Source organism: Bufo gargarizans, chromosome 10, assembly GCF_014858855.1.
Source record: "Bufo gargarizans isolate SCDJY-AF-19 chromosome 10, ASM1485885v1, whole genome shotgun sequence".
NCBI lineage: Eukaryota > Metazoa > Chordata > Amphibia > Anura > Bufonidae > Bufo > Bufo gargarizans.
This window is the reverse complement of record NC_058089.1, coordinates 120,341,039-120,356,706: the sequence shown is the minus strand read 5'-3', so window position 1 is coordinate 120,356,706 and position 15,668 is coordinate 120,341,039. Positions and strand designations below refer to the sequence as shown.

The 15,668-nt window shown below is 41.7% G+C and overlaps 1 protein-coding gene across 1 annotated transcript in view; it reads left to right on the top strand.

The window, feature by feature from the left end:
- CDH13 (cadherin 13) overlaps positions 1–15,668 on the top strand; it is a 258,261-nt gene that overhangs the window by 145,819 nt on the left and 96,774 nt on the right. Inside the window, exon 4 of the mRNA XM_044270012.1 lies at positions 12,857–13,039. Coding sequence (XP_044125947.1) covers positions 12,857–13,039 — 183 coding nt within the window. The remainder of the gene's footprint in view (positions 1–12,856; positions 13,040–15,668) is intronic.

Here is a 15,668-nt window from a genome sequence, read left to right as displayed (position 1 = left end):
TTACTAATCCTGTACTGATCCTGAGTTACATCCTGTATTATACTCCAGAGCTGCACTCACTATTCTGCTGGTGCAGTCACTGTGTACATACATTACTTATCCTGTACTGATCCTGAGTTACATCCTGTATTATACTCCAGAGCTGCACTCACTATTCTGCTGGTGGAGTCACTGTGTACATACATTACTTATCCTGTACTGATCCTTAGTTACATCCTGTATTATACTCCAGAGCTATACTCACTATTCTGCTGGTGGAGTCACTGTGTACATACATTACTTATCCTGTACTGATCATGAGTTACATCCTGTATTATACTCCAGAGCTGGACTCACTATTCTGCTGGTGCAGTCACTGTGTACATACATTACTTATCCTGTACTGATCCTGAGTTACATCCTGTATTATACTCCAGAGCTGCACTCACTATTCTGCTGGTGCGGTCACTGTGTACATACATTACTTATCCTGTACTGATCCTGAGTTACATCCTGTATTATACTCCAGAGCTGCACTCACTATTCTGCTGGTGGAGTCACTGTGTACATACATTACATTACTTATCCTGTACTGATCATGAGTTACATCCTGTATTATACCCCAGAGCTGCACTCACTATTCTGCTGGTACAGTCACTGTGTACATACATTACTAATCCTGTACTGATCATGAGTTACATCCTGTATTATACTCCAGAGCTGCACTCACCATTCTGCTGGTGCAGTCACTGTGTACATACATTACTTATCCTGTACTGATCCTGAGTTACATCCTGTATTATACTCCAGAGCTGCACTCACTATTCTGCTGGTGGAGTCACTGTGTACATACATTACATTACTTATCCTGTACTGATCATGAGTTACATCCTGTATTATACCCCAGAGCTGCACTCACTATTCTGCTGGTACAGTCACTGTGTACATACATTACTTATCCTGCACTGATCCTGAGTTACATCCTGTATTATCCTCCAGAGCTGCACTCACTATTCTGCTGGTGCAGTCACTGTGTACATACATTACTTATCCTGTACTGATCCTGAGTTACATCCTGTATTATACCCCAGAGCTGCACTCACTATTCTGCTGGTGCAGTCACTGTGTACATACATTACTTATCCTGTACTGATCCTGAGTTACATCCTGTATTATACTCCATAACTGCACTAATTATTCTGCTGGTGGAGTCACTGTGTACATACATTACTTATCCTGTACTGATCCTGAGTTACATCCTGTATTATACCCCAGAGCTGCACTCACTATTCTGCTGGTGCAGTCACTGTGCACATACATTACTTATCCTGTACTGATCCTGAGTTACATCCTGTATTATACTCCAGAGCTGCACTCACTATTCTGCTGGTGCAGTCACTGTGTACATACATTACTTATCCTGTACTGATCATGGGTTACATCCTGTATTATACTCCAGAGCTGCACTCACTATTCTGATGACACACATTAGGTTTAATTGGGGCCAGTGAGCAGATCACTCTACCACTAAATTCTGCTGACAGTATCTTGCATTATTCCCCCGTAATAATTATAATAATTATACTTCAGAGCTGCATTCACAACTCTGCTTTCTGTCAGACATACCCCTAACAGCATAGCTGAGTTCAAATGGATACTAAAGTTATTCAGAAAATGGCATCTGCAATCTATAGTGCAGTGATCCTCACCTGCGGCTCTCGCAACTCCCAGCTTGAGACCCCGCAGGATGGAGATCACTGCTCTAGTATGTGTCCATCTTAATGGGCTTTTCCAGTCTCCCAATATTAATGACCTATCCCCAGGATGAGTCATTAATAGCCAATCGGCGAGGGTCCGACTCCCCCGCGGTCAGCTATTCACTGCATCCCCCGGGTCTGGAACTGGCACTGTGAATAGAGCAGGAATCAGACAGCTCCATTCAACGTGTAGGTCACTACAGCTCAGCTTCCATTCACTTCAGTGTTAGCTGTGGTGCATATACCCGGCACGGCCACTACACCTTGATGGGAGCTGCATTTTCTCTCCACTCGCAGTGCTAGTTCCAACACCAGAGTCTGCAGGTAACAGCTGATCTGTGGGGGCGCAGGGTGTCAGACCCTCAACAATTGGGTATCAATGACCTATACTGAAGACAGGTCATCAATATCAGATGCCTGGATTTCCCTTTAAGGTTAGGACTCTTTGGTGACTTTGCTTGGTGGCCATGCTAAAATCAGAATTCTTGCAAAAGAGATAATGGTTGCCAATCCACACTTTTTAGTTGTGCATTATGGTGCTCAGTGGTAGGGTAGTGGTCCCAGTATGCCAGTATACCACGACACTCAATTCAGATGCAACATTTTTTACTTACAGTATACATCCAGTTAGTATACACATTAGTATAGGCAAGGTCAACATTTCGGTCCTACCAGGACTTTGATCACAGCCTATGAGCCATAAGAGGGATGTGAGCTTGCTGGATGTGAGCGTTCATCCATCATCACAAGATGGCCTCAACTTTTTCCCTTTTGTAAAACCCTGAGGTTGGTTCATGGTTTGTGGACATCCAGATGTCACAGATTTTCCTTCCTTGCCTTCTCTCTTGGGTCAAGAGATCCCAAAATGTGTGGTTCAGGATGACCCCTTTTGGAGAAAAAAATTTGATTTGGCGTTACTCCGTTGGTTTATGCTACTACACAACGCATCAAATGTATATGGTGTGGAATTTAAAGCCCGTAAAGAAGTTAGAAAAGGGTGAACATATCTAGTTCTAGCCTCAAACCTCTAGTGACTGTGAGGCAGGAGAAGACCGGACAGAATCTACAACCCCACCATCTGACTGGACTACCTCCTGACACGGTCCAAGACATGAGAGACGTAGCACCATCTGCAGTGCCTGAAGGACCTGCTCTTTAGGTAGAATTCATTTCCCTGGCTATTAATTTCTTCCCACACGTTTACTGAGAAATTTTTCAGTAATTGATTTCCTGTAGAATTGCGGTAACTCAGAAGAACATTTCCATATTGAGCCGGCTGAGGCACCTGACGAAATGGAGATAATTGTTTCTTTAGATAATGATTAAAAGGAAATAAATAAGACTGATGATGTTCATTGTGGAGGGCTAATAACGTAATGTGTTCATATGTAGCATCGAAGACAATGATGACTAACAATGGGCTTTTAAATAGAAAACCCCATGATGTCAATTTACTCCTTTTCATTGCGGTAGTAATATAGACTGGTTACATGCCAATGGCGTCAAAAAGCTGGCTTCTCTGTGAGCAATAGATTGTGGCTTGGATTTCTCTTCATTCCTGTAAACAAAGACACTCCATGACAATTAGATACAAATCAGTAAGCACTTCATTAAATGACGAAATTAATATATATATTAATATATTGATCCTCGTGATAGAGTTATTTCCCCCTTCATGTTTTTAATTGTATCATTTGATAAACTTGTTACTGATTTGTATCTCATTGGCATGGGGCATGGGGTTTCAGAGTTGTGCATTATGTGATGGCCTGATATATATATATATATATATATATATATATACAGTAAGACAAACTGTCTATAAATGGAGAAAGTTCAGCACTGCTGCTGCTCTCCCAAGGAGCGGCCGTCCTGTAAAGATGACTGCAAGAGCACAGCGCAGACTGCTCAATGAGGTGAAGAAGAATCCTAGAGTGTCAGCTAAAGACTTACAAAAGTCTCTGGCATATGCTGACATCCCTGTTAGCGAATCTACGATATGTAAAACACTAAACAAGAATGAATTTCATGGGAGAGTACCACAGAGGAAGCCACTGCTTTCCAAAAATAACATTGCTACACGTTTACAGTTTGCACAAGAGCACCTGGATGTTCCACAGCAGTACTGGCAAAATATTCTGTGGACAGATGAAACCAAAGTGGAGTTGTTTGGAAGAAACACACAACACTATGTGTGGAGAAAAAGAGGCACAGCACACCAAGATCAAAACCTCATCCCAACTGTGAAGTGTGGTGGTGGGGGCAAAATGGTTTGAGGCTGCTTTGCTGCGTCAGGGCCTGGGCGGATTGCTATCATCATAGGAAAAATGAATTCCCAAGTTTATCAAGACATTTTGCAGGAAAACTTAAGGTCATCTGTCCACCAGCTGAAGCTCCACAGAAGATGGGTGTTGCAATAGGACAACGACCCAAAGCATAGAAGTAAATCTACAACAGAATGGCTTAAACAGAAGAAAATACGCCTTCTGGAGCGGCCCAGTCAGAGTCCTGACCTCAACCCGATTGAGATGCTGTGGCATGACCTCAAGAAAGCGATTCATCCCAAGAATATTGCTGAACTGAAACAGTTCTGTAAAGAGGAATGGTCAAGAATTACTCCTGACCGTTGTGCACGTCTGATCTGCAACTACAGGAAACGTTTGGTTGAAGTTATTGCTGCCAAAGGAGGTTCAACCAGTTATTAAATCCAAGGGTTCACATACTTTTTCCACCTGCACTGTGAATGTTTACATGGTGTGTTCAATAAAAACATGGTAACATTTAATTCTTTGTGTGTTATTAGTTTAAGCAGACTGTGATTGTCTATTGTAGTGACTTAGATGAAGATCAGATCACATTTTATGACCAATTTGTGCAGAAATCCATATCATTCCAAAGGGTTCACATACTTTTTCTTGCAACTGTATTTGATATATGACCCACAGTTTAGGATAACTGTTTGGGGTTTTCATGGGTGAATACTGAATAGGCCATGATGACTTTATAGTTTTGGTGCATGGCTGATGGTGCATATTTGGTCCACCTTTTGGTCCAGAGAAGACTAGTCCAGTTTATGTTATTGACTCTGCATGGTCTTCTTTATTGTGGGATGTTGGATAATTGATTCTAAGGAGTTATATAATTTCACATTAGCGATCACGTAGTTAGAATACTCAAAGTACAATTCACTGAAGGGTTGGGATAAGAAGTAGGCTGATGACTAAAGGGCTAATGAGAGGCGGTGAAGAAGTGAGCCTTTAGAAGAGATGATGGTGTCATGATATCCTACTGTACATATGTGGTAGAATGGTCAGCTGGACCTATATTACACTTGCACTACAATTGAATTAGGATGGGGTGAAAAATGCAGTATTCATAGCAAACATAAGAATGGTTGGGATTGGGGGAGAAGAGGAGGAACAATGTGGGGTAAGATGACTTACTGTCCAAACAACATCCATAATGCCAAACTTTATGGTGTCCATTTACCTTCAAGACTTAGTCACCCAACAGCTCTCCTTCCTGAGTCCCCCATACACGTTCACTCATGGCTTGGCTGATCCAAGCATGCATGTGTTTTCAAAAAGGATAGGAGAGTAGACTAAGCTCCGACGCCCCAGACTCATCTTCTTTAAAAAAAAGTTTGTCACTGCACGACTGAAGATCTGACACTTTGATACAATGTAAAGTAGTCAGTGTACGGCTTGTATAACAGTGTAAATTTGGTGTGCCTTCAAAATAACTCAACACACAGCCATTAATGTCTAAACCGCTGGCAAAAAAAAATCAGTACACCCCTAGTTAAAATTTGCTAAATTGTGTCCAAAGTGTCAATATTTTGTGTGGCCATCATTATTTTCCAGCACTGCCTTAACTCTCTTGGGCATGGAGGTCACTACAGCTTCACAGGTGGCCACTGGAATCCTCTTCCATCCTCCATGAGGACATCACGGAGCTGGTGGATGTCAGAGACCTTGCACTCCTCCAACTTGTGTTTTGAGGATGCCCCACAGATGCTCAATAGGGTTTAGGTCTGGAGACATGCTTGGCTACTCCAGCACCTTTAACCTCAGTTTCTTTAGCAAGGCAGAGGTCGTCTTGGAGGTGTTTGGGGTTGTTATTGTGTTAAAATATTGCCCTGCGGCCCAGTTTCTGAAGGGAGGGGATCGTGCTCTGCTTCAGTATGTCACAGGACATGTTGGCATTCATGGTTCCCTCAATGAACTGTAGCTCCCCAAGGGCCAGCAGCACTCAGGCAGCCCCAAACCATGACACTCCCACCACCATAATTGACTATAGGCAAGACACACTGGTCTTTGTACTCCTCACCTGGTTGCCACCACACATGCTTCACCCCATCTGAACCAAATAAGTTGATCTTGGTCTCATCAGACTACAGGACGTGGTTCCAGTAATCCATGTCCTTAGTCTGCTTGTCTTCAGCAAACTGTGGTCTTTATTCTGCATTATCTTTAGGAGAGGCTTCCTTCTGGGATGACAGCCATGCAGACCAATTTCATGGGGTGTACTCATTATTGTTGCCAGCGGTTTAGACAGTAATGGCTGTCTGTTGAGTTATTTTGAGGGCACACCCAATTTACACTGTTATACAAGTCGTACACTGACTACTGTACATTGTATCAAAGGGTCAGATCTTCAGTGTTCTCCTATAAAAAGATATAATAAAATATTGACAAAAATTTGGGAGGTGTGCTCACTTTTGTGAAATACTGTAGCTGTGCAGGAAGTAGCTACATTACCATAGGTCCTTCTGTTGTCCGCGTTTGTGTGGACCGCTTCCACATAGCCCACATTTCAAAGGCAGAAAAATCTACTTTCTTCTTATAGTATAACTACCAGTGTATACATCAGTGATCTTATGGCTCGCCAACTGTTGCAAAACTACAACACCCAGTTAGGCAACACTTGAAGATCCACAAGTTGAAGACCAATGTGATAAATGTTTGGCTTGACATGTTTGAAGAATGGAAGTTAGATTCAGAAGCTCACAATTTAGGATCATGGATTGAAGAGAGTTATGGAATATTTGAGGAATAGATATCAAAAATAAAATAAATCAATTAAATTACCAACTGTAACTGCTCCAGGCCAGAAAAATGTCTACTGAAAGAACGAACAGTGGAATCATCTCAGTAGATATCATGTATTATCCAGTTTTTCTTTGGTTTCATAAAAGCAAGTGAAATACACTGAAAGTTATGTCTGTCTTGGGGCAGTTTTTTTTATTTAGATTCCACTTTCCTAATTTGCCCTTAGAGATCTAATTAAGTAAGAAAAGTGTAGGTTACTTTCGAAGAAAAAAATAAATTCCTAACAAGGTTCTTTTCTGCGTCCTTATTGCCTTTTCGTGTTGTTGCATTACACAATAAAAGATTAATGGAGTAGAGGAGGAGAACAGGTCTTTCATTACAGAAACAGGTGGTCTACATGTTGCTACAGCGGGAAATTGTTCTCTTATCTGGTCCATTAGCCCTTATACTTCCACTGGACTTGATGTAAAAGCAGAATCCCCAACATATATTTTCTCTCAACTGATTTGCAAATTCTTAGAAGGTAACTCATAAATGGCTTCATTTGACGGCCACGTCCCACCAGTAGGTCGTAATTATTATCCAGTACATTACTCTTCCACTGTTCTCGGCTTCAGCAAAAGACCTTCTGATCCTACTAGGTGGGGGATTGTTATGTAGCGCCTCATTGTAATAATGCTTTCAGTAAAGGAGCCCTCGGTATAAGACGATTGTATGGTAGACCAGGTCATACTGGTAATAAGAATAGGTTGATTTGCACTGGAAAAGAGAGTGGCAGAAATTATTTTATGTATAACTTTTTCTCAAATAGCTTACTTTCAATAACATAATACTTATATATATAGAGTTACCCCAGAGCAGCATTCAAAATTCAGCAGAGTTTTTTTGTCCTCCAGAATGCAGGGAGCAGTTTAAGGAGCTTCACCAAGTTTTCAAATTATTCTTTACACACAGAATAGGGGATAACTAACTGATCAATGGGGTTCAATCTGTGAGACCCCCACTCATTCCAAGAATGGTGGTCCCATTCCCCTGTCCTGATGGAACGGTAGGTTGAACATTCTCTATGGAACTGCTGGAGATAGCGCAAAAAAGTGCTAGGCTATTTCCAGCAGTCTCCTAGAGAAGGAATAGGGTTGGAGGGCGCAACCTCAACCTACCGCTTCATCAGGATGAGGGAACGAGACCCCTATATTTGGAATTAGTAGGGTTCCCACCAGTCGAATGCCCCCCAATCAGTTAGTTATCCCATATCCTTTTAAAAACTTGGAACACCCTTTAAGCTGGCCATACACTTTACACTTTAGATGGCTGTAGAACATATGCTTATTCATCTGAAAACTATTCAGACTCCCTAGAGCGAGCACCCATGTGCTTCTAATGGGAAGAACGTCCTTCCTCCTCCCAACATTGGGGGAGAGTCTGGTGACCACCATGCACAATGCTCCGCCGATCCTGCTGAAATCAGTGGGTAAAGATGACATTTACCTAACATATATGAGCACCCTTAGCTTCTCTAATCATATTACTGTACAGTGCTTTTTGTAAGGAAGACAAGATCATGGTCTGAACAGACACCGAGCCAGCAGGGAATGTTAGAGATTTGAAGTCTGAATACTTTAGAATTTCAAATACAGCTGTGTCGCTCTGGATGAGTACTAACTAAAAAATGTTCAGAACAGATACATAGTTTCCACATGAGTTTTGGATGTTGTATAAGGTAGCTAGGTTTATGGTGGTAGGGTTATGTTCACATTTCTAAGGGTATAAATATCACAACTGTTAGCTTAAGGTTTTTTGTGGTCATCACCTTGTATCCCTCAGGGTAATCCACTAAGCTCATATCTATTCCAAATTTTGGAAGGGAGGTGTAGAGCTGGTGGCACGGCTTTTGGGGTGGGGTGTAGCAAGCTTAAAAATTTCAGCCATTAAATTCAAAAAGTTTAATATTCTGTAAGAGTGCACCCATAGAGGTGCATGGGGCCAATATTCTACCTTTGTATGCTTACAATTTCACCTACCGTATATTCCATATGTAAAAAAATCTTTTTGTGCCCCACTGATATTAACAACTAGGTACCTTGGAACGGAGCCTTTAGAGGCTGTGCAGCTCCATATTAGGATCAGCATATATAGCAGGCAAGTTTTTAAAAAAATATACAATTTTGACCAGTAAAATTGCATTTTATTATAGATATTGAGCTAGATTCCCCCAACCACCTGACAAGCTACATTGAGAGCTCTTTGTTTTGTAAGTAAATCTCAGAATTAATTTTTTTTCTCGTTAAATAACTATCCACTTGGGGGTTTTGTCTGTACAAAAATCAATTAATTCTGAGACACGTTTAATTAGTTATTTTAAACCCTGATGGAACCTCTCAGTCTTCATGACTTTACTGTGTGCAGAGTGCAAATGAAACATTCTCAGGGCTGACAGATAATTATCAAAAAAGTTTCATTGTAAATTTTCGAAAGTAAGTAATAAAGTTCACCAAAGCTGAACAATTCTATTTAATTTATTAGGAAATACGGCCAAACAATCATTCTGCTGACATTCCAATAATGGGACTCACCATGTCATGCATTGAGAGAGTCCACAATGCCCATAGGTTCTCTTACAAAAATCTGATTACTACAGCAGCAATAGCAAAAATTGTCAGGTCAGCAAGTTACGACAAAGTGCTTGGCTTTCCTTCACTTGGTTAAGGTCACTCACTGGTCTAGCCCTGTTCCCTAACCAAGGAAAATAGTTTTTTGGGCACCCAGCTCCTCAAGGACCTTCCCTACTCTACATATGTTTAGGGACTTGCTAATAATCAGATATTTGTTACAATGCAAAGGGAATGTGTCATCAGAAAATAACTTGCTATTTACATCTTTTATGTCAAAGCTTCTTAAAAGTTATCTTTTAAGAAGTTCTGGTGTCTCCTTCATCTTCTATTTCATTATCTCTATTAAAATGAATACTGAAATCTTGCAGGTTTCACTCTGGCCACTGATTTAACACTTTCTGTCCTGTAGAGATCACTTCCTAGTAGTCATCTCATTATTATCACTATGCATGATTGAAATGACAAGTAACGCATATATAGAGAATACAGGTTCCACTAGTCACGATAGGTGATGATAACAGCTTACATTCCCCCCCTCCCTGCACAATGACCTCGGCATAGTTAGCAGAGAATGCGCACAACACTCTCCCATAGAGGCCATATACAGTCCACAGGTTCTTATGGTCTGGATGTTGTTAATGGCAGGTAAGTCAATATCATCATCTATTACAGTCAGTGATTGGCTGAGTAGTCACGTCTCAATGTAGAGAGGGACCAGGAAGTATTGACCTGACCGGACCTGGGAAGCATCAGAATTAGTGCAATGGTTGATTGGTGAGATGGTTATTAAGTTTTATACTTTATAAGTCATTCTGCCCCTTTAAAAAAAAAAAAAGAACCACAGAACCTCTTTAAGCCCCCTCCACTGATCATCCTGAACAGGGCTTGTGCAGGCAGAAAAGGACAATACTGTTATAAATGAACACTGTTCGGGGACTGTGTGGCTGCAAAAATACAGGCAGTTCTGAGGGCTATTTCTCAGGCTGTTATTGGCCTACAATGTTGGTCTTGTTTTAAAGCTGATAATCTAATCTTTTAAACAATACCATTGTATTGTTACTAGCCCTGATACATTGCAAGTTACAACCATTAGAAATGTGTTCCAGTAACAGCTGTATTTACCTGCAGCTTCCATCCCTGACCCAATTTCTAATAGCTTTATCTCTCCTAGTATCTCACCTAGCACTGTGACCTTGGTCTTGTTTGAAAGCTTAGATTTGATTCTGTAGGTTCTCCCCAGCTTAAAGTAGTCTGGAGAAAAAGGGGGCGGGGGGTGATGACTGCAGGAAGAAAAAAAAAAAAAGGATTTGTCTCTCTGTTTTACTTGTTACATGGACGTCTATGTTATAAATCCCTCTTCAACCATCAATCAAAATCTACAATACAAAAGTGACATTTCCAGGAGCATTTTTGTCATTTTGATGTGACTGTTGGGAGGGTTGTGGTGCCTCTACACATTAATTGTCGGCCAAGGTCATATTTGTCCTTCACACACTTGCACACTTAGCTACATACATATACTTATGTTACCGGGGCAAGGGGATGGAATAAACTGCTGCCAGACACTTTTGGAGTCAGATGGCTCCCATACAAACTAGGTATTGCGTCCATATCAATCAGCAGATTCAGATGAGCTTTGTCTATTGTGTATGGGCCCCTTTGTACATGTTTTTTTGTTCTAGTAGAGTGGGTCATGCATGCACAAGCAAGCTGCAGAGATATATTTCAGTTTCTCCTGCACCATGCAAGAAGACCACAGGAAACAGCATTTTATTTATTTACCGGGAGCAAAAGCAGATAAAGACACCAAATAGTAACATGAAACAAGCATGGCGTCTCCAGAGACACTGACAGATTACCCAATATGGGTACGTATGTTGCTGGATTCACTTTCACAGGCCTTTTTCCAGCAGATTGTGTCATTATTACCTGGCGTTTTCTGATCTAGGTTGCGATGCTCTGCAGCCACATCCTTTCCTAATGAGATGCCAATGAGATCTTCCTGGAAACACGACTGAAACTGTTTCATATTCATTTCACTGCTGGAAGCATCTGTAAATTATCAGAACTACTACCTCTCCTGCACATAATTATATTCCACACAAAAAGAGGAGTATAATTTAAAAGCCGTCTCTTTCCGAACGTACTTAGCAATACGTTTTATTGTTATTCCTAAAATGGTGTATTTCACAGTTATAACCCATATGTTTGAGTTTAATCAAATGTATCTGGGTGAAGAAATCAAAGGCGTAATTAACATTTACCGGAGAATGTAACCCACATCAGTTTTAAAGGGAGCGCCCCTGACCCGCAACCACAGGAGTCCAGCATTCAGTGACTAGACTAAATACTATACCGAGCCATTGGACAAAGACCATTGATATCAATCTAAACTGCTTTTCTAAGGAAAACGGATGCCCGTTTGTCCAGCAGCCGTTATTCCTGACCTCCCTGCTCACGCGCATGCTCAGCTCAGTGTTTTTAGTGGGGAGGGGGGACAAACAGCTCTGGCGGTGGCTTATCTGCCTTGAGAACAAAAGGATTGGGCATTAAAATTCAACATGCCCGACCCTTCCTTCTCCTGACATCATCTGTTGGCACACCTCCATGCAGATAAAATGATAAGCCACAAAAGCCAGTCTCACCAAAACCTGTGGGTTTGGCTTTGTTTGCTATTTCTTATATGGACATATTTAGATGAATGACTGACGTTAAAGGAACCCTGCTGACCTACTAGGATGGTTTTGAAGTGAGGAAACCAGAGTGCCCAGAAGAACCCAGGAAGAACTTGATCCAGACCAATAAGGATGATCATGATGCTCACTGAAAGAATGTTTACTGATGCTCACTCATAGCCGCATGAATAAGAACATGGAGAGAGAGATATATACTACAATACTCCTCATACATACTTATTGGTCTCCCTAATGAGAAAAAGCACCCCCTCTAAGAGTACCCCCAAGGCCACTCAGCTAACTGGGGCAATTTTCTCTTGAAACACTCTAGTACTCTTGCCCCTTTTGAAAGGAAAAATGACTTGCATGTCTCATTCTGAGAAGTGTAATATTAGGACACCCTGTACGTTTGTCCTTTTAGAAGGAGATCTGGCTTACGTGATATACTCACAAGAAATTAGAATCCAAATGTTTTGGGAAATTTGGGATGAATTCTGAATCAATAGAATTGGTTTGGTCATCTCAATGATAGATAGATAGATAGATAGATAGATAGATAGATAGATAGATAGATAGATAGATCAATTTTCTTCCTTCCATCTATCACAAGAAGCTGTTGTTCAGGAATAATATCTCCGCTATGTTCTCTAAACAAATTTGTTGTTTTAGGTGACGGTAATGAGTTCCTTGACATAAAGCAGATCCTTCCCTTGGCTGCGGGGTTTTATATAATGAATGCAGATTTTATTTTGTTTGCTGTAACATCTTGTGTTTCTGTTTAGTTTCAGGCTACAGTAAAAGAAGGAGTAACCGGCGTCATGGTTAACCTGACTGTCAATGACAAGGATGACCCCAACACTGGAGCGTGGAAAGCCGTCTACACTATCATTAATGGAAACCCCGGGCAGAGTTTCGAAATTCATACCAATCCCAACACAAATGAGGGGATGCTTTCCGTGGTTAAGGTAAGCCTCCGCCATCCTTCAAGACTCACTACATACACCAGACCAGTGGTGGTCCAATCCATCATTCCATCAGAGGCCATTGGTATTGGATGGCTGGAGGTCCAACTCTTGTCACCCTCATCAGCGAGGTGATTGAGGGGGCCTGGCGGTTGTACCTGCTATTGCAGGTTGCCCTCCAGTCTCATTCACTTGAATTAAACTGATTTGTAAAAAGTACAGGGCAGCGCCTGTAAACTATGAAGAAGGCACAAATCAACTGATATTGATGACCTAAACTAAGGTTTGGCCATCGATTTTGTTGTCCAGAAGAACACTTTAAGGGAGTTTGCTCAAGGTTAGAAAAACGCGGCTAATTTATTCCAGAAACAGCGCCACATGTATCTACAGGTTGTTAGTGGTATTGCATTCTCTTCACTGAGCTGCAATACCAGGCATAGCCTATGGACAAGTGTGGCACTGTTTTTAGAAGAAAGCAGTCAGATTCTTTTAAGGGGTTGTCCAGAATTAGGCTGCTTTTTTGTAGAAACACCATTACACACCATTGCAGCTCTACTGAAATGAATGGAAAAAAGCTGCAATAGCACGTACAGCCTGTAGACAAGTGTGGCACTGTTTTTAGAAAAAAGCAGACTTGTTCTTGGGACCCGGCCTGTTTCCAGTATTAGTGCCGAGATTTGGCCTGACAAATACCAATGTAAGCAGTTTTCTTTGTCCGGACGAATCCCGACACTAATAATGGAACCGGCCAGATCCCCGCTGAGTCCCATTATAGCCAAAGGGCTTCTGCAGGGTAAGGTAGTATCCGGCCATGCCAGATACGGAACTGCCTGACGGAAAATTGTAGCGCTAGTGTCAAACCAGCCGAAATTGGAGTTTCTAATTGCAGCAGCAAATGATCCAGATGTTATATTTAAAAAAAATCTGTTCCTCATAAGTGACAACAATTTAACTTATTTTACCCAAAAACTTATTTGGAGCTGCCACTGAGTGATCGGAAATTATTTCTGAGCTTTCGTTTTCCTTTCAAGGGAACCTGGTAATTATTTTCTGAAGGCCGTTATTTGGCGTGTCAAATATAGAATCTGCGTGAAAATGCCTATTACTGTGTCGTGAACTATAATGAAATGCGCTAAGTGACAATTCTGAAGTTTTCTACTGTTGTAGGTCAACTACGCACCGTGCTAATGTGTCTAGTATGTATCCAAAACATAATACATTATATATATAAAAAATATCAAATATAGTGTTAGAGAGACGTCTGCTCACTGCACCTGTTCAAACTTCACATAAGTAATCAGTGCAGCAGAATAGTGAGTGCAGCTCTGCAGTACAATACAGGATGTAACTCAGGATCAGTACAGGATAAGCAATGTAATGTATGTGCACAGTGACTGCACCAGCAGAATAGTGAGTGCAGCTCTGGAGTATAATACAGGATGTAACTCAGGATCAGTACAGGATAAGTAATGTATGTACACAGTGACTGCACCAGCAGAATAGTGAGTGTAGCTCTGGAGTATAATACAGGATGTAACTCAGGATCAGTACAGGATAAGTAATGTATGTACACAGTGACTGCACCAGCAGAATAGTGAGTGCAGCTCTGGAGTATAATACAGGATGTAACTCAGGATCAGTACAGGATAAGTAATGTATGTACACAGTGACTGCACCGGCAGCATAGTGAGTGCAGCTCTGGAGTACAATACAGGATGTAACTCAGGATCAGTACAGGATAAGCAATGTAATGTATGTGCACAGTGACTGCACCAGCAGAATAGTGAGTGCAGCTCTGGAGTATAATACAGGATGTAACTCAGGATCAGTACAGGATAAATAATGTATGTACACAGCGACTGCACCAGCAGAATAGTGAGTGCAGCTCTGGAGTATAATACAGGATGTAACTCAGGATCAGTACAGGATAAGTAATGTATGTACACAGTGACTGCACCGGCAGCATAGTGAGTGCAGCTCTGGAGTATAATACAGATGTAACTCAGGATTAGAGTTGAGCGAACACCTGGATGTTCGGGTTCGAGAAGTTCGGCCGAACTTCCCGAAAATGTTCGGGTTCGGGATCCGAACCCGATCCGAACTTCGTCCCGAACCCGAACCCCATTGAAGTCAATGGGGACCCGAACTTTTCGGCACTAAAAAGGCTGTAAAACAGCCCAGGAAAGGGCTAGAGGGCTGCAAAAGGCAGCAACATGTAGGTAAATCCCCTGCAAACAAATGTGGATAGGGAAATGAATAAAAATAAAAATTAAATAAATAAAAATGAACCAAAATCTATTGGAGAGAGGTCCCATAGCAGAGAATCTGGCTTCCCGTCACCCACCACTGGAACAGTCCATTCTCAGATATTTAGGCCCCGGAACCCAGGCAGAGGAGAGAGGTCCCGTAACAGAGAATCTGTCTTCATGTCAGCAGAGAATTAGTCTGCATGTCATAGCAGAGAATGAGGCTTCACGTCAGCCACCACTGCAACAGTCCATTGGCATATATTTAGGCCCAGCACCCAGGCAGAGGAGAGAGGTCCCGTAACAGACAATCTGGCTTCATGTCAGCAGAGAATCAGTCTGCATGTCATAGCAGAGAATCAGGCTTCACGTCACCCACCACTGCA